The sequence below is a fragment of the Xenopus laevis genome, chromosome 1S, assembly GCF_017654675.1.
Source record: "Xenopus laevis strain J_2021 chromosome 1S, Xenopus_laevis_v10.1, whole genome shotgun sequence".
Lineage (NCBI taxonomy): Eukaryota > Metazoa > Chordata > Amphibia > Anura > Pipidae > Xenopus > Xenopus laevis.
The window spans coordinates 140,166,266-140,193,805 of record NC_054372.1 but is presented as its reverse complement, the minus strand read 5'-3'; the positions used below and the strand labels follow the sequence as shown (position 1 = coordinate 140,193,805).

At 36.5% G+C, this 27,540-nt stretch overlaps 1 protein-coding gene across 1 annotated transcript in view; it reads right to left on the bottom strand.

The window, feature by feature from the left end:
- rtn4r.S (reticulon 4 receptor S homeolog) overlaps positions 1 to 26,929 on the bottom strand; it is a 123,068-nt gene extending 96,139 nt beyond the window's left edge. The window contains exon 1 of the mRNA XM_041580267.1: positions 26,523 to 26,929. Within this exon, the coding sequence (XP_041436201.1) occupies positions 26,523 to 26,544 (22 nt within the window). The 5' untranslated portion in view covers positions 26,545 to 26,929. The remainder of the gene's footprint in view (positions 1 to 26,522) is intronic.
- Positions 26,930 to 27,540: the final 611 nt, after the last annotated feature.

Genomic DNA, 27,540 nt, shown 5'->3' with positions numbered 1-27,540 from the left:
GTGGTTAAAAAAATAAATATTGATTTCAGATATTACTGATTCAGCAGAAACATAATGCAACACAGAGAACCGTCGGCACCCATCTCCCAGGAGTGACTCTTTCAGGAGATATATTGATGTTATTTTGAGAGCGAATTTTATAAAAAGAAACAGTACATTAATGTTATACATTATTTCTCTAGCCCTTGAGGTCATTAACCACCAAAGTTTAGCTCTAAAGGAAGATGTTGCTGCCAGTAAGATGAGCCTTCCTAATTTATACAGTTTATATTACACCATGGGCCAGAGTATTATATATATATATATATATATATATATATATATATATATATATATATATATATATATATATATATATATACATACATATATATATGTGTGTATATATGCCCGCTCAGTGCCTAGCAACAAGGAGTCCAGATTCTCTGACTTCAGCCTTCAGCATTTCTCTGAAGGGCGACTGCGGGTTGTGAGCAGCAGGGACACTTAGGAGGCCTTCACATTTGCTGGGGAAATTCTTATTCCTGCTGCCCCCTGGTGAAGTGCCCCCATGGGTGTGGGGCCCTATTGAGCTACATCAGTCCAATCTGCCTAAGACCAGCCTTGGATGTTTTCTTGAAAACATTTCACCACTCATCCAAGTGGCTTCTTCAGTTCAGTTGATCACCAGAAATCTGCAGCAATTCCAAATTAGAGAACTGCTGAATAAAAAACTAAATATTTAATACCTGTTGCAAATTGACTTTCTCTACATTACACTAAGGGGGGTTATTTATCAAAATCCAAGTTTTTAAATTAAAAAAGTCTGACCAAACTAGAAAATTCTACCTTATTTATTAAAAAAGCACAAATAAATCTGTTTGTGAAAAAACCCGAAAACAAATCGTATGAAAAATCATATCGTACCATTTTTTCAGATTTTTGCCCAAAAAGTCAGAAATAATTGGATTTTTGAGTTTACTTCATTGCAGACAACAGAAACTTCAAAATAGGATAGGGACCTCTCCCATTGACTTATATACAACCTCGGCAGGGTTGAGATGCCAGATTTTCAGATTCTGACTTTTCAAAGCCTAAATCATAGCCTAAAGCATAAATCCCGAAAAATTGTAGTGTTTTTTTTTCCACTAAAAAGTTGGACTTTATAGTAAAAAAGCTTGAATTTGAGTATTTGCCATTCGAGCTTTGATAATAACCCCCTAAAAGTTGATTTGAAGGTCAACCATACCTTCAAGAGTGTTGTGAAGGAGAAACCCCATCAGTGTTTTCTTATTGCTTACTATTGTTATATATTATGTGGTTTACCAAGCAATGACATTAAACTATTAGTTTTCATAATTCTTGTCTCCTTGAAATTTAGCTCTGGGGAATTTTTAATCTAACTATACTCTGTATTTATTTGTATTTTTAATTGTACTAACCCTTGGTTGTTCTATTTATTTATTGTTCTGCTGTACAGTGTTGTGCATATACGTAGCGCTATTTAAATAAAAATGATGCATACATGTACACATACATACATAGGGCACTCTTGTTTTCAGGAAAAGTCATGTTAAACTTGTTATTCTAGAAATACAGTAGTCAGTATAATGGACACATGAAACATATATTGTGATTTTTGCATAATGCTTAGTGACCAAGACATTGCAGACGTGGTGATATATAAAACAAGAACTATTTGTTTTAGCCCAGGAAACTATAGACCTGTAAGCTTGACATTCTACAATGGATATCATCTATTTAGATTTCTGTAAAGCTTGTGGGATTGCATGCTTGTGGCCAACTAATTGGATAGGGATATGAATGAAGCATACAGAGAATAAAGTGGTGAATAATGGATTATTTTCTAGTTCAGACAATGCTTTAAGTGGATTATCTCATGGGTTTTATCCTTGGGTCCCCTTTTTTAATGTATTCATTACTATCTTTGAAGATGGCAAAGAAAATTATTTCTCTATTTGCAGACAATACATTATGCAAGCCAGTAACATCTGAGATAAATTTATGGGCTGCAAGGCTGAATGGCAGATGCAGTTTTTGTATTGATGAATGCAAGCTTTAATGCATTTGGGAAATACAATGCTTCTGCAAATGTCCTACTAAATAGAGTGCCATTCTGAGTTTCCTTTATGCTTTATTGTTGTGTTTTTTTAAACAAATCACACTTCAGACCTTGAGTATAAAGTGCAGCAATGGTTACCCTTTTCTGAAAAATGTTACTAAATTTGTAGCACTAAAACAAGAAACAAAATGAACAAAGGGAGATCTTAATGGGAAACTTAATGGGAAACTTCAAAGGTCAATAGAGGGAAAATGCTGGAGATCAGTTGATTAATCAAGAAATGTTGAAGAAGAATTTCTAATTATTATTTAATAGTAATTGCCTATGTGGTTTTTGAAGGGTTAAACTTGATTGATTAATGTTTCCAAAATGTCTCCTTCAAATAAATGTAAAAGGAAAGTGTTTGATGGTCTGGTATTGGTCATAAAAAACTGCAAAATTTGCAATGGAAGGCTAGTGGCACAGAATGTATCCACTAATTATCAATTATATGTTACCATTAGGGATGTAGCGAACGTCGGAAAAAAAGTTCGCGAACATATTCGCGAACTTGCGCAAAAATGCGAGCGGTTCGCGAACGGTTCGCGAACCCCATAGACTTCAATGGGAAGGCGAACTTTAACATCTAGAAAAGACATTTCTGGCCAGAAAAATGATTTTAAAGTTGTTTAAAGGGTGCAACGACCTGGACAGTGGCATGCCAGAGGGGGATCAAGGGCAAAAATGTATCTGAAAAATCTGCCTGTGTGTGCTTGGAAGAGATAGTGTAGGGGGAGAGCTGTTAGTGATTTCAGGGACAGATGATAGTAAGTTTGCTGGCTAGTAATCTGCTTGATACTGCTCTGTATTGGAGGGACAGAAGTCTGCAGGGATTTGAGGGACATTTTAGCTTAGGTAGCTTTGCTGGCTAGTAATCTACTGTTCTCTTTAAACAACTGCCATACGTTGACCTTGTAGGCATTGTTTGCCCAGTTTTTTTGGACGCAGCCACTGAAGCACAGTTGCCAGAAAAAATATGCCATATAAATGCTGAAAATAGTAATTTTTCGCCATACGTTGACCTTGTAGACATTGTTTGCCCAGTTTTTTTGGTTGCAGCCACTGAAGCACAGTTGCCAGAAAAAATATGCCACATAAATGCTGAAAATAGTCATTTTTTGCCATATACGTTGAGTCAACGTATGGCAAAAAATGACTATTTTCAGCATTTATATGGCATATTTTTTCTGGCCTCTGTGCTTCAGTGGCTGTGGCCAAAAAAACTGGGCAAACAATGCCTACAAGGTCAACGTATACACTACTACAGCGGTGGATACGGATTACGTAAAATATATGAATGCTGCTTGAAAAAAGTGACTCCGGTGTTTTTTCTGGAGACGGTAATATTATGGATATTTAGACAGAATGTGAACAAGGTCACACAGCTCGATGGCGGGTTGAAGAAAACAGTGTGCAAATAATGCCTACAGGGCAAATAATGCCTAAAAGGTCAACTTATACACTACTACAGCGGTAGTAAAATAAAAAAAAGTAAAATAAAAAAAAAATGAATATTAAAAAAAAAAATTAAAGTTGGTGCTGCTGAACTACTAGGAGCAGCAGATTAGCACACCAGTCCCACTCCCCAACACTGCTAGACTAATAGCACTGGGCTCTTATAGTAGTAGTAGTAGTAGTAGTAGTAAAACAACAAAAAATAAATAAAAGCAGTCCTTACAAGGACTACTGTTATTGCAGCAGTCAGCAGATGAGATCAGAAGCAGGACAGCTGCCCACTGCAGCTACATACAGAGCACTGCAGTAGAAGGTAGATTACTAGCCAGCAAAGCTACCTAAGCTAAAATGTCCCTCAAACCCCTGCAGACTTCTGTCCCTCCAATAACAGAGCAGTATCAAAACGATTACTAGCCAGCAAACTTTCAACTGTCCCTGAAATCACTAACAGGCAGCAGCTCTCTCCCTACACTATCTCTTCAGCACACACAGGCAGAGTGAAAAAACGCTGCAGGGCTTCGGTTTTTATAGGGAAGGGGAGTGGTCCAGGGGAGAGCTTCCTGATTGGCTGCCACGTACCTGCTGGTCTGGGGTGAGAGGGCAAAAAAAAGCGCCAACAATGGCGAACCCAAAATGGCGAACGTCGCGCGACGTTCGCGAACTTCCGGCGAGCGCGAACACCCGATGTTCGCGCGAACAAGTTCGCCGGCGAACAGTTCGCGACATCTCTAGTTACCATATACATACACAAACATATAATGGTAATGGTAATATGAAACCTAATGTCATAACTTCTCCTACCATTGGATTTTTGTTTAAAAATGAAGATGCATTGTTAGCAGACACACTTAACAACACAACATACATAGATACAACAGGTCATTTTTCAAATACTAGATATCTTTATAATAAATAACATAAAACACATCAAAGAAACCCCAAACTAAATAATAGTTTTTGAAAACAAATCCCCCGATAATTATATTTATATTTAGAATATTAGCAAATACTCCCACAATCCAGCTGAATGTTTTGGCTTATTCTGAGCTCAAGTAGCAGATCGATAAAATGATGTATTTATTCAGAGCACACAATAGCAACCAAGTTATTTTTGTGAGAGAATTCAAGAACTGTATTGATTTGGCATTTGAGCTCTTGAGAAAATCTTGAGAAAATCTGGCAGTCTTTGCCATACTGATACATTGTGCTGGTAGCCGAGCCCAACCTGCCCATATTAAGAATTTGTCAGAATACCAAAAGCCATCACAATAGAGAGAAAATAATAATAATTTATATTTGAACTCGTACATTACTTTAAAAAAAGTATCACTCAAAAAGAGCTATTTTGTGATCCTATGTGAGCACAGTTGGTCGGATGTGAGCAAATACTGAAGTATGGACAATTGAAGTATGCAATTTCTTGTGTGGTCATATTTTGTATACATGTCATAGTTTGAATACAAAATTAAAGAAAAGGCATCCTGTAACTCATACATCCATAAAACTAAATGATATAAAAAGAATAACAAACATACAGACCCTATGATATTCCACCTTCTCAATCCTATGATTGAGTACCAGAGGGTATGAAATGCGTAAGGCAGAATACCATGGGGGCTGTGTGTTTGTTTTTCTTTTAATATGATTTTTGAATAAAAAGAAAGTTTTATGGATGTATGAGTTACGGAATGTCTTTTCTTTGATTTTGTTAAGTGTCCTTAGAACTGGGGGCTTTTCTCCTGTTAACTATGGCCCCTTAACTGGCCATCACAATCCCAGTATATAAATATAATTAATTTGATTGATAGCTTGTACATACACATGTACAGCATAGAGGGAACATTGAAAAGCAAGATATCTGAGGGTCAGTCCTGTAACTTTCCTTCCGCAATATAACTGTCTGAGTTGGGATAGAAGTAAGAATACTATACGTATAGTGGGTTTTATATTTTCATACTTAGCTTTAAATTACATTCGCTGTTTTTTAAACCAATGCTATATTTCTTAAGTGTAACATTTGTCTTTACTCAGACTACCCACAGACAGAAAAATAAAACTAGTGATATATGAATATATTTTTGACAAGTAAAGCATATAGACAATAAATCCTTTTGATATCAGATTTACCTCTTCAACCACTGTGGGCTGTATACAGTATATCTTAGCATTGCTGCCAGATCATACGTTTGTTCCTAATTAAGTCACTTTCTAAGTCAAAATCTGCAGATTTCTCAAGGTTCAAAGTGAAAATTAGAATTTTCAAGCTTTTTATGGCCAAAACTGTCAAATTTCACTAGGGAATTATTAAAATTTGATTTGAGTTTTTTTAAAAAATTTTAATTAGATTTTGGAAATTTATCACACATTGCCCCGTTAAGAACTCAAATTCGACTATTCGCCACCTTAAACCTGCCAAACTACTGTTTTAGCCTATGGAAGAAGTCCTGGGATCAATTTGGAGTTGTTTGCAGCCTTCCTGATATTCAAGTTTTGTTCAGAGAAAAAAACCTCAAATCGAGTTTTAAAAACTGGAATCGAATTCGATTCGAATTTGTGGGTCTATCATATTCATCCGAGTTTATAAAATTAGATTTTTTTTTAACAAATGGCAATTGGTTGAATTTCGAGTTCATGGGAGTTTATGGGAGTTTTAAATAACTCCCCTGAACTTTAAATTCGACCCTTCATAAATCTGCCCCTATATGTCCTCTATGTAGTTGCACAAGTATTATCTTCCTACTTTTCCTTAGGTGGGTTGATTAGTTCCAAATAAATGTGACCCTGGCATGTGTGTTTTAGGGGCTAGGGCTCATATGAATGATAAACTATCTCTGTATGATTTAAGAATAAAAATATTGGGAGGGCCATATATCAATATTCTGATTTTTGTGGTTTTAGAAACCATGAAAAAACGTATTTTCTCTAAAACCAATAAATGATAAGTAATTCATTAAAACAGCCTAAGCACAAATGAATAAAAACAAGGAGATAATATTAATGCTAATATGAAAACCTCAAAATTCTCAATTTTTTCCAGCAAATACTAATGAAAAAAAAACCCTCAATAAGCTTGAATTAAAGAAAGATTTTACAATTGGTAAAGGATACATCCCATTGACCTCTATATGACCTCAACAGCTTTAAAGTGGTAAAATTTTACCATTTTAAAAATTAGTCTTTTATAATTTTTTTTGTTTAATAAATTGTGAAAGTATTCGTATAATCCACAATTTTAAGCACACATTCATAAAACATTTTATTTATAAAAATAAAAAGTAGACCTAGCATTAGTATGGGTTAGTATGGGCACTCCTGCCCTAAGATATGACAAAAAAAAATACAGGAAGCCAATGAGTTAAAGGAGAAGGAAAGTCTGTTTGAACTTGGGGTGCCCCCAAGTGATTGTATTGACTTACCTGACCGGTGCTCCTATCAGCAGAAAACTGTACCGGCTGGGGTTTTTCTAGCGAGCACCACGGAGCGATCTTCTTCTGGCTTGCTCTTTCTTTAAATTTCCCGGGGCAGACGCATGCGCAGTAGAATGAAACAGCCGACTTTTTAGTTAAAGTTCGGCTTTTCGTTCTACTGCGCATGCACAACCGCGCGAAGGAAGAGGAAGCAGGAAGAAGATCTCTCCGTGGTGCTCGCTGGTATAACCCCAGGCAGGTGCAGTTTTCTGCTGATAGGAGCACTGGCCCGGGGTTTCAGGTAAGTGAATACAATCACTTGGGGTGCCTAAAATTTGGCACTCCCAAATGCAAACAGACTTTCCTTCTCTTTTAAGTCATAAATAAATATTGTTATATAATAAAATGTATAAATCACAGTAAAGAATAACATCTATCTCAATCCCTCGCCAAAATCTATACGAATTTCTTAAAGCTTGGCATATGCACTGCCTTTATCCTGTAACCCGATATATCTCCAATAAAAAAAAAAAATAATACACTGATAACACTAACTTTTTTACAAGGTTTCATTTTGTGAGATATCAATGCCAGGGAAATACAGTTTATTAACTAACTCGCGTCTCCTCCTGCCTGTCCGCTATCTCTACCTGGATGTCACAACGCTACCTTAAATTAAACCTCTCTAAAACTGAAATGGTTCTCTTTCCTCCAACTAACACCAGTAGCATCCCCGAAGTATCCATCATAGTTAACAATTCCACTATCACCCCCTCTCCCCAGGCCCGGTGCCTTGGGGTTATCCTAGATTCTGCCCTGTCATTCACTCCTCATATCCAGTCACTTATTAAATCTTGTCACTTCCACCTAAGGAACATATCCAAAATACGATCATTTATCACCCAAGACGCTGCCAAAATTCTTATTCACTCTCTCATCATATCGCGTCTAGACTACTGTAACTCTCTTTTAATTGGCCTCCCCCTCCAGAGACTGTCACCTCTCCAGTCCATAATGAACACTGCTGCGAGGCTCATACACCTCAGCAACCGCTCCTCCTCTGCCTCGCCATTCTGTCAATCCCTGCACTGGCTTCCGTTACCTTTCAGAATCAAATTCAAATTAATGACACTGACTTTCAAAGCACTTCATAACTCTGCCCCACCCTACATCTCTAAACTCATCTCTATATACTCACCCACTCGCTTACTACGCTCCTCTACTGACCTGCTACTCAACTCTTCTCTCATTACCTCCTCACATGCTCGCATTCAAGACTTTGCAAGGGCTGCACCCCTCCTCTGGAACGCTCTCCCACGGTCTGTCCGACTTTCTCCCAACCTTTCTACTTTCAAGAAATCTCTGAAAACGCACTTCTTTCGAGAAGCCTACCCTCACTCTGCTTAACTACCAAACGCAATACCACATTTCTCACCCACTTAATTCGATCTTGCCCACTCCCACACCTTGTGTATTACTCCCTTCCCTTTAGACTGTATGCCTATGCATAGGGCCTTCCTCACCTTTTTGTACCTGTATTGATTGTGATGTTTGTTACTCCATATATTCTATGTATGTAATTCATGTGATGTAGTTGTATAATCACATTTACTTTACAGTGCTACGCAATATGTTGGCGCTATATAAATACATGTTAATAATAATAATATTATATATGTGCTGCATATATCTAAATTAAGTATAGTGTAATAATAAGTTGCCTTTACGCCTATGGTTTTTAGCTGCTTGTTCATGATTTCAGGTTGTCAATCTGTTTTTATGAATTAATGGAGAGTTGCTTTACTGATAAGTGACAGTCTGACAGTTACAAGTTATCATGTTTGCACACAGCACTCTCTCTCTCTCTCTACTCATTATTTATGACAACTGCACAGAAAGCAAAACTCAACTTATCTTATATTTATTATTATATGTACACCCACACATTTACAGTGAGGCACATGGCACAGTGGAGCTGTATGAAACTTTGAAAGGTGTGTTTTTAAGTACCCTGAAAATCTGGTGTCAAAATACTCTTAATATAACCTTTGACTTACACACGTGGAGCTGTATGAAACTTTGAAAGGTGTGTTTTTAAGTACCCTGAAAATTTGGTGTCAAAATACTCTTAATATAACCTTTGACTTACACTGACATTGCCTGAAATGTACTTGTGCCAATGCTTCCCAGGCAATAGTAGATGGAAATGTGCCAATACAGTTTTTCAGGCAAATATTGTATGACAAGTACTGGCATAGATGCTTGTCAGGTTATTTTAGTGCCAGTATATAGGGGCATGATTGAGCACTTGCTTTCTTTGGGATGTGCTCAAATACTCTTAATCCAGCCAGTTTGCCATTATCATTAAAGCACCACTGCAATTACAAATATCGCTTCACTTTTATGCAACATTTTGTAAATACGGTACTTTATTTGTTGTGTGTTGGTTTTCAGTGGTTGCTGTGAACTTAAGGGTCAGTGGATCATGTTTATTAAGGAAGATTGCATCAGAGGGGGCATGGCAAATGAGCCCTCTAATAGTTTAAATGGAAACTATTATGAACATTAAAATGTAATATCAACTTCATCGCAATGAAATAAGAAACTTTCTAAATGTAATCATTGAAAAATTATGTATAGTTGTTGGAATAATCAAGTGTATCTTCATTAACCATCTCTCTGTCTTCATGCAGGAGTTGGGTGTCAGATTTTCAATGACAGTTAGATCCAATATCTTTTCTAGGGGACACCCTAGACTGATTCCATCACAAACAAACTATCAAAATAACCGACTTTGGCACAAATTCTGCAGATGCTGAAAGGAGAACAGCGAGAAGTAACTTAATTATTTCAATCAATTAAGGGGTTCAGAATTTTTAATTGATTATAATTAGAAGATTTGTTCAGTATGATGAAGCATATATTACATTTTAATTTTTCTTCAAGCATTAAAGCCACTTTTCTTAAATATGTGTGTGTGAAATGTCAATTATTGGGAATATTGTGACATTTTTAATTATTTATGATTGTTTAGCTTTAGCTTGTCTTAACCTAATATGTTGCCACCAGACAGCCGATCTCTGTGTGTACAATATAAAAGGGCTACAATGATGTCAATGATGACTATTGTGAAAATGAAAATTGAATATAAGCTTCCACATACTGTAAGTAAGAAACGTTCTAAAAATTATCACTTAAAAATTCTTCATTGTTTCTGAAATAATCAAGTTTATATTCACTATCCCTCTTTCAGCATCTGTTTCTCTTCATTTTGACTTCATGCAGCAGTTGGGTGTCAGATGAATGATCCAGTATATCTTATAGGAGGGGCGCCATTTCCTAGCAAATGAATTAGAGCTCACTCAAATAACTGATTCCAGTACAAACAAAATCTAGCAAAATAACTGCCCTTTAAACAAATTCTGCATGTAGAGAGACAGAATTTGTAGTAATTTTAATAGAGTGAGCTCTAATACATCTTCACTATGCTGAAGCTTATAATAAATGTTTATTTTGTCAAATGACTGAACCCCATAAAAGAAGAAAAATATATTTATGTATGAATCATTGGTCTGATTTAGTCTTCTATCAATGTTTCAATATTGTAATGATTCATATTTTTTAAAAAAACTTTTCTGTTTCATTATAATTCATATGAAAACATTTTCAGGTTCTAAATCTCTACAAAACAAATTAAAAACAGGGTAATTGTGGATGAAAAAAAATTAGATCATGTCAGAAATTTAAGGTATTGAATCTGGACTACCCTATAGTGTGATCTATAATGTATTGTATAAAGTGTTTTGAAGATAATCCACCTAAACACAGTTCTAAACATTTTTAAAATATATTTTATGATTTGTTACAGATGATGATGTTAACTTCGCTGTATTGATAACCCTGGGAAACGCTACAGCACAGACAATATTTGAGGGAGCCATAAATTCTATATTTCTGGATTCTACAGTATCATAGAAGTGACTAAATGGTGGTGCTAGCATTTTAAATAAAATCTTCAAACATTATTGTATTTCAATGTTTTTGTTGTTTTTGTTGCACAAATTATAGTTAGTGGTACTTTAGCCTATGGAAACATTTGCCTGCCAGCAAAATAACATATAACAAGTGGTAGTGCAGACCTATCAGGATTGACTTTCATTTGCAGTAGCATTTGAATAATGGCAGTCCCCTGGTACATTTTATATTAGTGTGGAAACGTAATAAAAAGAGTCAGAGGCTACAGAACTACAGAGGGTGAATTTGCACCAGGGATTTTACCAGCTATTTCATTACTCCTTTTGGGGATAAGACTAATTTTTTTAGTTGCTGGAATTGGCATTAAGAGATTAACACCCTTTGTGAACATTTAGCAGGTATATTTTTGAGCAAGCACCAGCTTTATGCAGTAGCTATAAGTTTTACAAGTTTTACTTACTCTCAGCCACAAAGAGTTCCTGTAACACAGATACTGGAAATCAACGGGTATAGTGATACACACAGCTAGCGAAGCTATCCATTGAGCTGGCACAAGGTCAAAATGTCTCTTTGTAGATGAGATTTTTGTTACATTTCTGATAAACTGCAGAAAGCTGCTGGTAAACAATTCGGATATACACACAGACTCTAAGCACAGTGCAGAGTTTACATGTGTTCAGGGGCTTTTGATGCCATTGAAATCAATGTGAAAGGGATGAATTTATCTTCAAGGTAGTTTTTAGCCACAAGGCTTATAGGGTAAAATATACAGGTTACAGCATTTATTTTATTGACATTTTTTTTCAAAGATAAAGGTTATTGGATTCCTTTTAATGGAGAACACATGGCCTTTCATCAAAAAAAAATATAAGAAACGACCAGAATATATAATTTTCTGTTTTCTTACTTGAAAATACAGTACAATAATAAAGACTAACGTGAAAATGAAATGTGCAAATGTATTGTCCATCTCATTTATGCCACTTATCAAACTCCATTATATCTGTGGAACAGCATGGGTGTCATAATATGGTGTTTCATTCCTTTATTTCTGCTGTGTCGACTAGTTGAATCTACAAGATCTTCAGTAGCAAAACTACATGAATCACTAGTACAAACACATTTTGTAATGTATTCCATATAGCGGTACATAACATTGTGTATTTAGTCTTTTAGCAAGCAAACAGAAATGAACTCAGAATATGTAGTATATGCATGCAACTAAAATACTTTTAGGGAAAAATTGGAAATTTTCAGCCCATGAGTTCAACCGCCATGGTAATTGTTGTATATATCATTCTGTGATTTATTCTAATGTCCTGCCTTCAGAGCATGCTTATAATATGTATACAAGTACAGGTATGGGATCCGTTATCCGGAAACCCATCTCCCATAGACTCCATTATAATCAAACAAGCCAAATTTTTAAAATGTATTTCCTTTTTCTCTGTAATAATAAAACAGTACCTTGTACTTGATCCAAACTAAGATATAATTAATTCTTACTTGAAGCAAAACCAGTTTATTGGGTTTATTTAATGTTTACATGATTTTCTAGTAGACAAGGTATAAAAATTCAAATTAAGGAAAAATCCATTATCCGGAAAACACCAGGTCCCGAGCATTCTGCATAACAGGTCTCATACCTGTACAGTGCAATGTCAGCAGTCAGGCTCAGTTGTAACAGATACACAGGCACCAGCACATGTACAATACTGTAGCAGGAAAAGCACTGAATAATAAACTATGTCCCATGCATTACTTCTTATGGGCTATAAAAATACAGTAACTGACACTTTTGCTGTCCAGAGAGATAAATGATAAATACAGTAGAAATGTGATGCAAGTGACATCTCTTAACATGAAGTATAACTGATGACATCACTAAGCACTGCTAATAGGCATACATTTTCCAGTCTGTTTATACAGGGATATTATAAGTAGGGATAAATAACTCATCTTGTGGGGATTTGGTGGAACCCCCAAATCCTTGGGCATTAATTCAGTCGAATACAGAACCGAATCCGAACCCTCAACAGCATAGACAATTCCTGGCACCTGGCGAAAAGTGATCCTGCTTGCGCAGCAAATTTTTAACATTATATAAGGTTCAGATTCAGCTAGGCTCTTGGATTCAGCTGAATCATGCTAAAATGGTTTAGATTTGGTTCATTCCTAATTATAAGTAACCAGGTTGTTCCATGACCAAATAAAGGCATGAGGCCAAAGGCTGAGTGCTTTTATACAGGCCACGGTACTCCATGGTGAAATAATATCCTCATGTTTATAACAGGGGGTACATTACAACTTTCAGTGAGTTGTATGACACAAATTACACCATGCACGGATTAAACCTGATGACATCACTTAGCAATGTTTATAGGATATAGTTTACAGGGTATTCATGGAGCTTGTGTATTATAATGATTTAATATAGGAGATATGCAATAAAGCATATAACTACTAAGGAACACTGTTATGAACCATATGCATTCATGTGAACATACAGTAGATAAAATGATCTTTATCTTTGTTGCCTGTATTTGGTTATTAATATGATTAAATGTCCAAGAAAACTTTTTAAACCACATCACATGGTAACTCCACACAACGGTTTTTTAAAATGCCATCATCATAACAAGATGTGTAATACAGTGTGCAATACAATACTTGAACGCTAATGGTTTCCAGCAAATAAATATCTGTCTTCTTTGATGTTACACTATAGGTGCTTTGAGCAAAATAATTGCGTATGGTCAGAGAGTTGATACAGGAAACAAACCTGATTTCAGCCTGTTAGCGCTGTGGCTTAATTTACCACTCCTCCTATTCTGTAGAACTCAATATTATAATTGCTCTGTTTAGCTTATTGAGTCACTCCTCCTATTCTGTAGAACTCAATATTATAATTTCTCTGTTTAGCTTGTTTAGTTACTCCTCCTATTCTGGAAAACTCAATGTCTAATTCCAATGTAGGAAAACAATGATATTTAGTCGGTGCGCATCACATCCAAAAATAATTCTGACCACACATGTGTATATATATATATATATCTATATATATATATATATATATATATATATATATATATATATATATATATACATATATATATATATATAGTCCTTTGTTACCACCACAGATATGGTGTACGACTTACACAGACATGTTTCATCTCCTCCTATTCTTCTCAATGTACAAAATGTACAGTTTTAAAGAAAGTGGAAATAACATGAACTATTTAATGCAAAACTTAATTCTTGATTTCTTGATTCAGCTTTATGTATTGCAACTATTTACTGTAACTGCATTTCTGTTTGTGGGTGTAATTTATATGTAGATTGAAGATAGTAAGTGATAGAACTTAAAAGTATTGTCTTGTCTATACAGCAGAATTGGTCATTTTGAAGGAAATATATTAAAGGCACAAATACTACTAAACAGAGCCTTCTGTAGTCTGCCAGTCACATGGTGCTACCAAATAGTGAATCAATGCCCTTATTTGGAGCTCTCTATAAACTTTATTTTACACCGGTGATGCTCTGCCACTCTTTTTACATTTGAAGGTGGCTCATTGGGGAAAAATGTTGAGGATCCCTGAAGGAAGAATAACATCCCTGGTGTCACAGAATGCAACCTGATACTCCTCAGTCTCAGGAGTGATAATATTGTAACTTCAATCTTCTGTGTATTTTGAAAAATGTTTTTTTTTTGGCAATATCAGCCCCCACCTGATAAGGATAAACTTGTACTTTTAGTGGGTAGCCTGTAGACCTCCAGATGTTACTGTACTGTATAAAAGAAATGTGGATTCTGGACATTTTATATTTAAAAATATATGAAGGGCCTGTTAGGATATGCACAGTAATTTATTTTGTCAGCCTGTATGTGTGGTATAAATGTATTTCCTCTTTCTCTATTGCTGGCCAGCAAACCTCTTTTGTTGTACAGAAATGGAGAAAACCATACTGATATGCACATGCTTTTACACACTGGGTGAATACTGTCAGTGTGCTGTGCCATATCAATAACAAGTCTGCTCAACCTGTGAGTTAAAATACATTGTAGCAATGTGGAAAAACCTGCAGGTATAAAAATGAAATCTTATTAGCATATAAGATCCTCCAAATATGCTTAGACTATCAAACCAATTAGCTGCATGTATTTCTGCTAAAATTGGAAGTAACAACAGTGTGCATGTGGGGGTGGGGACTTGCAAAATAGTAAGGATGAAGTGATATTTCCACAGATTGTTTTGATCTGAAAAATTATGTGGGTTATTACATTTTCACTGTGCAGGCGGTTTTTATTTTTACCTTATAATGAATTGTATTATTTTTCGAAATCATAACTTGCTTATCACGAGAAAAATGGCAAGACAGCCACCTAGTGTAAGACTGAAAGGATAGCACCATTTACCTGTACCATGCACTGCAAGTGAAAAAATCCTTCTAATCTGGTTAAAATATGTGTTCTTTTGATTGTAAAGGACAGAACAAAAAAAACAATATGGCTGTAGCATCACAAGGGATGAAAAGGGGAGGCTTATTTTAGTTGATTGCAAAGCAACCACATATAACTCAGGCACAAGAATTGTAGCTCTGTTGGGCTCAGTCTTACTTCTGGTATTAGCACTTAACAAGTATGAAAGACAGGTGACTGATTGAGAAGTTATTCCTGTACCCAGTAGGGAATTAAGTCTATACTGGATATTCTACATTCCTTGTGGTAGAGGGAAACTGCTGGTTTTTATGTACTCAAGATAACAAACGCTACCCATAGACATAATCTCAGAAAAGTTTGTAGAGAGCGAAGTATGAAGTAGTACAACCTTTTATGTCTAACAGCTACTTTATCCAGAAGAAGGCAAAAACCCCACGGAAGCCTATTCTCAGACAGAGGACACCATATACATGGTCTAAAAAGGACATAGTTAAAAAAAATTATATAACACTAGTGCAATACAAATAATTCTGTTGTGCAGTATAATCCTCTCCAATACTTAGCCTCACTAAATTTAAAGGGGCAGTCTACCTTATACAACTTATAGTATACCACATATAGTGACATTTTTTAGTTGCTATTTTCTAAAAACGTTCTAAAATTTTGAAATTGTTAAGTTTTCCTCCATATAGTACAAGATCTGTAAACTAAATTGACAGCTGAAACTTTAAATATCTGATACGTTTCCTAGAAGCTTTAGAGAACTGCCCACAAATAATATATCAGTTATAACAGTTGCCCTTTTGCAGACTTTAGTAAAGCTCCTATTGAATGCTCAGTAGGGGCTAATGTATTAAACTGTAACAGTTTAGATTGGTCTGGTTCACTGAGCTGCTACTGGGAAGCATTAGAGAAGGAAGATAAAACACATTTTCTTCTGAAATTTACATTTTCGAAAAAACTGTAAAACTTAATAAAAAAAAAACAATAATTTGGAGTGTAGTATTTGAAAATAAAATCTTTGTGAAGGTGTTCTGCTCTTTTAATAGTTTTTCGATTCACTAGAGATGCCTGTAGTGCAAAGGCAATTGTAGTTAAAAAAAAAAGTAACAATAAGTCACATAATAGTAAATATCTTGCTAAAAATTACTTGCAAATCTTTTTTCCAAGTGGGAATCTTAATAAGGTTTGAGTCAACATAATCTTTAATCAAATGCAATGCAGGTGAAGAAATTCCATTTGAGAACACAGGACTCATTTGAGAAAACAACTCAGTTTTAGCTGCAGTTAAAATAGGTGCATTCATTGTGTGAACTTCCAAGTAGATGTACGTAGTTCATTATGAAAATTGTGTGCAAGTAATGCCTATTGACCTCAAAGATGGTGGTAACATCGTTCTTGTGTGTAGAGAACACACTGACTGGGGATGTTAATATAAAAAGTAAGAACATGGATGGATAGTGAGTACATGGTTTGCTCAAGGAAAGTGACAAAAGAGGTGAGAAAAGAGAAGAAAAAAGGAAATTAAAACAGAAAAAATATGGAAGATAGAACAGTAAAGAGAAGGGAAATGGAAAGAGAAGGACAGAACAGACAAGAAACTTGACAAGAGAGAAACATTGATAAGAGATATTTGAGAATCATAAGTTGGTAAAAAAGTGTAGTTAGAAAATAAAGGAAGTAGTGGATGCAGTGGAGAAGACCCTACTTTCCCTGATGGCTTTCCACTAGCAATAACAGTGTATATGTGTATGCAGATGATTCCCATTTCCACCACATTAGCCATAATCAAATATTCATAATCTAAATTTCCTTCTAATTTTAAAGAATACTATTTCCAAAGTCTTGTTACTTCCAGCTGCGCATTTGGTCTCGCTTGTCTGAAGCACTCTGAAGCCTATCTTTCCATTGGATTTTTTTGAATTCCCCAACCACCATTTTCTGCAAGGCACCTTCAAAAATGCTCGTCGTGATCCTTTTAAGAAACAGTGCAGGCAGGCACTGGTCTTCAAACCATGGCAATGTACCCTGCAAATAATGTTAAAGTGGATATTATGCCTGTCTGTGCTAAATATATCAAATAAAAATAGTGTCCTTATCATAGGGTTATCCAATGTCCTAATGCATGAGGCCCCAGAGGATGGCTCTGACAGCAGACTGTATTTCCCAGCTTCACTTGCCTGCCCCTGTGGAAAGAAGCCCATTAGAGCCTAAACTTGTTTAGTTCCATGTACAGGTAGTTTCCTCCACCTTCAAACAAACTAGAGACAATTTCTCATGTCAATACTTGTCTCTGCTCTCTAATAGTACAGGTATGAGACCTGTTATACAGAATATTATTATTTTAAGGAATATTTCCGTAATTTGGATCATCATACCTTAAATCTACTAGTAAATAAGGTTAACATTAAACAATCCCAATCTGTTCTTCTTCCAATAAGGATTAATTATATTTTAGTTTGGATTATGTACAAGGTACTGTTTTATTATTACAGAGAAAAAGGGAATAATTTTTTAAAAATGGGATTATTTGGATAAAATGGAGTCATGGGGGCAAATTTACTTACCTCGGAAGCTGCGCCAGCGTTGGCTTCACCACACTTTGCCAGGGCGCACCTAATTCACTAAAATCCGATGTTGCACTCAGGGAGGCAAAAGGTAGCGAGGTTGCACTAGCGTTAATTCGTCAAGCAAAGCGGAGTTAAGATAGCGATGCCTAATTTGCATACGACGCCAAGTTAAAGTACAATGGACGTATATGTAGCAGCAAGTACATTACACTACACAAGCCTGGGAAAGCTTTATAGAATAAAACAGAGTTGTTATTTTGCCCTATACATGTGTTCACTGTTAATTTAGGTGCCATATGTTAGGAAATTTACGGTCTTTTTCAGACTATCACCCTTAAAAAAGTAGAAGATGCCAGCGTTTGAAGCAGGCCTTATCTACTCTATTGAACTTCACCTGGTCTGAGGTGGCGAAGTCAAGTCTGGAGCAAGAGGTAATATCCAGTAAAATGTTCAAGTAGCGAATTAGCGTAGTTATGTCCCTTCGCCATAGCGCAACTTTGCCTGGTGTAAGGGTGCGAAGTAGCGCTAGAGTAGGTCCACTTCGCTAGCGAATTTACGCCAGCACCTGTTAGTAAATTGGCCAAGTAATGAAATGACGTCACACTGGCGACTTTGCGCTATCGTTAGCCGCTTTGCACTTTAGTGAATTTGCCCCATGGGAGACAGCTTTTCCGTAAATTCATAGCTTTCTGGATTCCAGGTTTCTAGATAATGGATATCCATTTCCCTAAATTCTTTTCCTTTCATAAAATCTGTATCTCCCATATCTCTAACTTTTTCTGCCCTGAACATTTTTACAGTAACATAACAGTAAACTTTACCTTTACCAGGCAATGACTGTTCATTAGATCTGTGATCATTGTTAAGCAATCATTAGGCGTAATGAGAAAGGCATGCAAGGAATGATAATAAATTCTTTACTTTATCCAGGAGATTGTAAACATCAAATGAAGGTTGCAGTTTTAATGAAATAATGCATACTTACTAACAACCATACTGCATTCTCACATCCTTGTTATTTTACTTGCTGGTGAAAATGTATTACTATGTAATTGAATCCAATTTATGGAATCATTGTTTGGGTTTTTATTGCATCAAACAGTGATAATAATAAGGAAAAACAGTATACAGAACACATTTCTTTTGTACTATATAAACCTGGAAACACTAGGTGCCTTCAATGGCCAAAGAAATTGATAAAGAATGCCAGTGGGATTTTCACACAATATAGCTTTGTGGACTAATCCACAAACAATCTAAAAGATGGCAATACAAATAAGAAAGATTGATTAATTTCAATATGAAAATCAAGTGCTTTGACATGATGTGCATTATTTCCATTTACTAAACCATTTTTCATGCATAATGCAAATTTACAGTCACACATAATTTTGAATGGATTTGTCTAATGTACTGTAAGTGATTTTAAACTTTGTGGAAATCTATAAAGGCAAAGCAGTTTTTCCTTCTAACTAGTATTACATTGTGTTCATTTTGGAGAGCAGGCTTTCCATGCTATCTATAATGCATTTAAAAGCAGAAAATTTGCATACACCAGTGCTTTGGGATCTTTTTGAACCAATATGTTCTTGCTTTCATATATACTCACCAAATGATGCTTATGCTCCTTTATCCTACCTGCATACAGTAACCTGTTATATATGTTATATGCTGTCAAGTGTCATGCTATTAGTGTAGCAGTCACATTTTTTGACCCACCCTCCTGCTCTCTCATTGCGAGGGCTATTTTCAGGTCCAGGTCTGTCAGCGACCCCAATTGCTCTAGCAATTAGTTGGAAACTGCAAAAGAACCAATTGTCAGAGCTCTCTATTGGGGATAATGTAATAATACTACTATTTTTTTCCTTGTGTCTATATTATGTTTGGTTTTCCAAACCACAAACACTTAGGGGCAGATGTATGAAGGGTCGAATATCGAGGGTTAATTAACCCTCGATATTTTCGACTAGGAACTAAAATCCTTCGACTTCGAATATCGAAGTCGAAGGATTTAGCGCAAATCCTATGATCGAACGATCGAAGGATTACTCCTTCGATCGAACGATTAAATCCCTCGAATCGAACGATTCGAAGGATTTAAATCCAACGATCGAAGGAATATCCTTCGATCAAAAAAACTAAGGCAAGCCTATGGGGACCTTCCCCATAGGCTAACATTGACTTCGGTAGCTTTTAGCTGCCGAAGTAGGGGGTCAAAGTTTTTTTTAAAGAGGCAGTACTTCGACTATCGAATGGTCGAATAGTCAAACGATTTTTAGTTCGAATCGTTCGATTTGAAGTCGTAGTCGAAGGTCCAAGTAGCCCATTCGATGGTCGAAGTAGCCCAAAAAACACTTTGAAATTCGAAGTTTTTTTAATTCGAATCCTTCACTCGAGCTTCATGAATCGGCCCCTTGGCCTAAGTGAGGCAGTTTGGCTGCAAATCCCCCCGAAAAGTTGTGCCCCCAGTAAAGGGTTTTTATTCTACATTTGACATCTGTTGTTTTAATTCTCTGGATTAAAACAAAGAGCCCTTTCCCAGATCATAGTTATTTGTTATTTGACCTAGTGTTGCATGTCAGATCGCAAATTAGTTTACATAACCTCATGTTCAAAAGATGTTTAGCGGCTTGTAGTTGATTTACTGTACACATGCGTCCAATCTGCTCTGTAATTCTTGTTTTGTAAAGTCAGCCACTGCAGAGCTACTGAGCTATAATAGGTCCAGTATTTGTATTAGGTACTAAGTAAATTCATTGAAAGTTCGTGCAGTTTATCTTCTATATATTTCCATTTAGACAGTACAGTGGGAGGACATTACCAGTTTGCTGAATATGCCTATTTTACAGGTATATAAAGTGTGGGAAGCTACCATGTTGACTTACTTGAATGACGTAATCGCCAAAAACATCAACAGCACTGTGTATTTTGGGCTGCTTCATGATTGTGTTCTTTTGGAAAGTAGAATGCTACGCAGTACATTTAGGTCCTTGGCAATCCTAGGCACTGGACTTATCTGCTCCCCCCAGCTTGCAGACGTGACGTTGCAGATTTGATCCAGGATTCGGTTCGGGATACGGCCAGGATTCTGCCTTTTTCAGCAGAATTCGGCCGAATCCTTCTGCTCGGCTGAACCGAATCCTAATTTGCATATGCAAATTAGGGGCAGGGAGGGAAATTGCGTCACTTTTTGTCACAAAACAAGGAAGTAAAAAAAGTTTTCCCCTTCCCACCCCTAATTTGCATATGCAAATTAGGATTCGGATTCGGTTCGGCTGAATTCAAAATAGTGGATTTGGTGCATCCCTAATATATAAATATGGCCTTGATGCTAGATCAGGAAAATTATTATGGCTGCTCTGATACATATGCAGAGAAAAATAATGACAGTAAAACATACCTAAATTGAGCTCACTTATAAACAGGACATTCTGTTATCAGTCTGGCTTAGGTGGATTAGATACATGGGATCCTGCAAGACCAAACTCTGAACAAAATTTATTTCTAAAATTCCAATGAACATAAAAAACAGGGTGGGGCTTTGTTTAGACTAGAAATAAAAGATGGTTACACACAGATCACAAAAGTAATGATACATGGGCTGATATTGAGAATTTAGTCAACTAGCCATTTTGTAAAAGGGGACAAAATTCTCCAAATTGTAATTTAATTCATTTCAATGATAGTCGCCTCTGGCAACAGGCAATTTAGAACATGAATATACAGAGATCAAGGAGAAGTAGATATGACTTACCTCTGATGTTTATTGTGGCTTAAGACTATGTATGTAACTGATATTCTTTAAAATGCTTTTTGTGAGAGATGTATAGCCTATTTTCTGAATAAAGGGTAGAATAAACAAAAGAAGATGTACCATTGAGCAAGGCGATACATTGCTTCTGTTGCTCATTTGGAACTGAAATTTAATATCCATCGAAGAGTTTCATTAAGTGGTCCTGTGTAAGCAAAATATACCTTTACATTTTCTTTTTCAGAGAAACCAGTTAAATTGAATACCTAAATTCCAGCGAAGTCTATAGGTCCTGGAGCTAAGTAATTTATTATAGCTAAAAGGATTAGATTGTTGCCCTGACTACTATTTCATTGAAAGGTAATCATAGGTTTCATGTTGTCGCTCATTCATTATATTGTATGATTATATTCTATGTGAGTGAGCTGTTTCAGCGGCTTTGTATATAAATATATTTTTCTTGAAGTTAAACAAAACCAAAAACACAGTCAGGAATAACTTGAGGGTCTGCATTTTTTAAAGTATGACTGTTCAGTGCATAGCCCATAAGTGCTTGTTTAACTGAAAATCACAGCTGTTGGCTACAGAGCCGGGCCAAGGTAGTTTGGCACCCTAGGCAAGGGTTCCAATCAGCGCCCCCCCCCCATATTAGCATATGTACATTTGCCAGCAGCCCCCCATCTGTACCAGCAGCCTCCCCATCTGTACCAGCAGCCCCCCATCTGTGCCAGCAGCCCCCCCATCTGGACCAGCAGCCCTCCCATCTGTACCTCTGCCAGCAGCAGCCCAGCAAGTGACTTCAAGGAACTACAGCACGCACAGTCTGCAGGTCCTCTCTCTCCTGGGCCCAACCGAACCGATTCTTCCTTGAGTGACGTGAGTAATGTCTTGCGCCGCAGTCCAATGCGCATGCGCGCCAGCGTGTCATCGCGCTAGCGCATCAAAGAGGAAGGCACCATTAAGTCACGCTCCCAGGGTGGGGGAGGAGCCAATGCATAATATTTGGAATAGGTACAATTGCTGCTCTATGGAGCCCATTTATCAACATGGTACAGACATCTCCCGTGCATAGATCCCACTTAAGGCAGCTCTCAGTACACAAACATATGGCTTGTAAAACATTATGCTATTTTTTGGTTCTTTGGGGGTTTAATAAGATGAAGGCTGGTTATTGATTATATTGGCCACATGGTAATGTACTGTAGTTAAGATAGAGAATATAGGCAGAATATAGCAGCCACATATAATTAATTCCAAATTCTCTACAGTGGTAACCAACCTCCAATACACACATTTTACCTACTCTAGTAATAACACAATAGTCATTGGAATAATATGGTGGACATATTTTAGGCAAATGTAAGTCTGGGTGTGCTAGATAGCATCAGTGTCTGCAGATTCTCCAAAGAACATTATAGGGCCCAGCATGTCCCCAAAGCTGCATCATATTCAACTCAGTGTCTACAAAAGAAATTCAACTTCCCTAAACATAGCTATCACAAAGCTCATAAATTTCATTAAAACACAGCACACAGTGCCCCAATATTAAATAAGAATGCTCAAATTTTCACTAAATTTACGGATGGGTAAAAAAGCTGTGGCTCACTGTAGTTTATACTTTTGAGGGGAAGGTGTGCACGGATTTATAAAAAAAATTAAAGTCTAATGGTAAACTGGCTGGGGCTGCCCATATATACAAATATGCTGCTCCATTTTTATAGTAAAAAGTCCGTTGTTGGATAAGTATATTAAATGCAATACATACTGTATATGGCTGTGTATTTATTGGTTGGCGTATGAGTGATATTTGGGCCATTGATTGGTTTGTTTTTGTAGCTTGGTTGATTAATCCACAGACAATATTTAGTTCCATCATAAAACATCATAAATCAATTGAAAAATGTGTCTGTGGAGAGCTTTGGGGAACTAAATCTTTGAAGGAAACCCAAAGATGGAAGGCAGGGTCCCCCTACTATGCTGGGCCTACCAATCTGCTAATAAATGCTCTAGGGAGACTACCCATGCAGTGGGTTTGTTTGCTGTCTTATTGATAATGCTACAGCAGGTTACAGAATCCAAAATAGTGTTCAACTGAAAGATAAATAAAGCCTTACTGCAACTAGAACATCATTTAAACCCCAGCAACATGAGAAACATCTTGAAGTTTAAAATGAGGAGGCTTCCCTTAGACTATTATTAGTACAGCACTTCATTTGCACTTAGAAAGTGATAAATAAGGCCTGGAAATGTTGTCATTGTGCTCTAGCTCACACATACAGTAAAAATACAGAGCTTTACTTATAAACTCAAACACCCAGTACTGTTAATCTGACATCCCATTTCCTTTTCATACAGACAAATGACAAATCAATAATATGAAATGTTGCATAATTAAAGTTCAATAGAAAGCATTGTAACATGAAGTCAGGCAAGCCAGTGTGGGTGCACAGCATTCATAGCATATTGTTATTTATATGCAAGTCATGACAGAAAGCATTCCTAATAAGTCTGTTTTGTTGCTGTATACACAAACAGGGTTAGTGAGCAACTAGTAACTTTGGGAGTTACACAAAATTAGTATTAAGAAAATATTATGAACAAAATGTTCTGCACTCTCAGTGGGACTAGCAAGGGTTGTTGGGGGTTGTAGTTCCTTAGATGAGGTGGTACCTATTTTCATTTTCATTTGGTGTCTTATGCTCTTTTGGACCCTAAATGTTTTCATGAATATCAAAAAACACATCATTACTAAAATGATGTACTGATATTAGTTGCATTAAAATGGATGGCCATAGTGTAATGACGCCAATAACACCTCCATGTATTAAATGGTGGTGACTACAATGCTCTTGGCCTAAATGCAGGTTCTTGAGGCTTCCACAGCCTTACAGCATGTTACCAATTTATACCTACACAGAGCACTAAAAATGAGTTCAAAACAACTCATTAGATTAAAGCCATGACACCTTTGTGTATTTTGTTGTATAGTCCTTGTTTAGTGTCTTCTTTCAGTAACACCATCAAATAGCAAGCACATTGCTCCAGCTACATTGCAAATTTTCAGAAGAATGAATAAAGGCAAAGTCAAGTTTAAGGTAGATTTAAAAAAACCTTAATGGAGCATGCAGCATCCTTTCTCAGCAAAGCCCACTGTATAGGCAGCAAAGGCTGACGCCTCAATTAAGGGCTGCATGATAAGGTGTGCATACTCTATCTCTTTCTCTGCCTCTCTCTCTCTCACATGCACTCACTCACTCACTCACACACCCCCCCTCTGATATTCATCTCAGGGGTAATACTATGTATGTACTGTATCTCTGTTACACTTATTATAACTAATTATATATGTATATAAATATACTTCCCTCCCCACCAAATATATGTATATCACTACTGTGTTATAAATTACCCAACACCTCAGCTTAGATAGAATTCTTGAAGTCATCGTATAACTCAGTCTCTCTCTCATCTTCAAAATTCAACTTTCAGGCACGTGTCAATGTTGGCTCTATTATTTAAGCAGCACATTTACATTACAGCCGTCCAGACTTCTTGAATCCATCTGAGTGCACAGTCTATCCTGTGCATAATCAATCAGGTTGAATCTGCAGCCCCACAGTATACTGACTATTGCATAACCCACAAATTGCAGAACTCCATATCTGGGAGATACCAAATCTGAAATAGGTTTCAGTCTGCAAATCTGGGGGATATACTGTACATATATATATATATATATATATATATATATATATATATATATATATATATATATACTGCAAATGAGATTCAGTTCTTCTTCTATATGACAGGTTCCCAAATTAAATATATATATTATACCGACAAAGGCAGCTGTTAGCACCGCATTTCCCCATTGAATACAGAATTTCAAAAATAAATATGAAATATACAATGATTTTCTTAGTAACACTTTCAGTTAAAGGCATAAAGCAAATCTGATATTCAGCATTCCCTTATCTTTATGCATGAGACACAAGGCAGTTTATTAACAAGTTCTAGTGTGTTTGTTTTTTAGCACCGAACAGCACGAATTCGCGTGACACTGAAAAAAAAATGGCTAAAAGTAGTCGTAGAGGACATGACACAGAGCAAGCCACTTCCTCCTACACTCTATGGTCTATGTTCAGTAAAGTGTTGTATGGCATCATTTCATTCCCAGACTGGATCATCAAACATAAAAACGAGTTAATCATGCTACATAAAGCAAGGGACTGGAGGCAAAAGCACCCAGGGGATAGATAGACTGCAAGATACAGAACGTCTCTCCCAAATGGAAAAGCCCAGCGTCCTTCTGGAATCCTGACCTACTTTGTGCTCTGGATTGCACTAGAGTTGTGTGGAGCAGGGCACAACATGACATTTTAGCAACCCTTATCTTAAAAATGAGGTTTATATTTTACCACTGTAGCAATTCTGCATTAACAGAGTCATGGGAGTCTCCTACACAAAATAATAATACCAATGAAATAAAATACATATATATATATATACCTTTTGCAAAACCAAAATATTTGGGAGAGTCATTTTCAGAAAAAGTAAACAAACAGAATAATGCTCCTTATCTGGTAAGTAACCCTAATACAGATAATGCAACACACACATCCCACTAGAATAATCCAAAATACTAAGAATAAAAAAATATATGTACAGTTTATATATATCCAAACAAGCATTCTATAGATTAGTAATATGGGCAGTACAAAGAAGTCACGAATACACAGACTGCACCTACACAATGATCAACGCCAACAGATACAAGCAGAGAGCTAGTCATTACTTATACATTAAAGCCCCCTACCTTTATTAAGCATTCTCTTCATTTTTAGGTGCTTTATAATGTGCAGGCTCAGGAATATAGGGAAAGAAAAATTGAATAACGACAATCCTAGAAAATGTCAAACTTGAGAAAAAAAATTAATCACACTCCAAAAACGAAATCTTGCAAAGAAAATTCCCCATTCAGCAGTCTCCTTCAGTCTTTGGAGGGGCAAATGTAATATCTTAAAATCTTCCCCAGTTTATGCACAGAATCCATTCAAAGTATCCATTTTTTGTTCCTCATTTTGCAGAATCATAACTGCTTCTCTAACGAGTACTTAATCCCCCAGCAGAAAAAAAGAAAAGTGTTATTAATTAGATGTCCCAGTGTTTCCCACACTGCTCCAGCGTGCAGGGAGTCAGACACTGCTGAAATCACTGATCCTCGCCTGCCTCTGTACTGTATGGGAAAAGCAGCGAGAGGAAAAGCATCGATGAATGTTTTATGGAGCTGGATCAGGGATTGAGAGGTGATGAATGTTTTATGGGATCATGTGGTTTGACGTGAGGGGAATCAGGCTTGATCCGATTTACAAGAGACAGAGAGAGCAGATGGGAGGTAACAAACACAGAAACGGCAAACAAACTGGGATAATGAAAAACATTGCAAATCAGAGCTGGTGGAGGGAGCTGCACAGTCAGAGTATGGGATCTACCAGGCAGGCTGAGTTTTGCATAACATTAATTGCCTCCCCTTCTAGGAAACCGATCTTTGAGAAAGCAGATACAGTCTCATGTGGCTGATGTACATAATTTCAACATGATTGTGCTCTGCTGAGACAGGGTCAATGGAAACTCAACACATGTGCAACTAACTACACTTGCAAAATAAAGTCAGTGGCAACATAAGAATGTGCTTAGGTTTTACCAGTGTATATGTATGCAGCATTATATATTAAATACCAAACCATCATGTGCCTGAAAATGGATTTTGCTCACACCATATATCATTTTATATTTTTTTAACACAGGCTCAAATGAATGAAAACCGTAGAAAA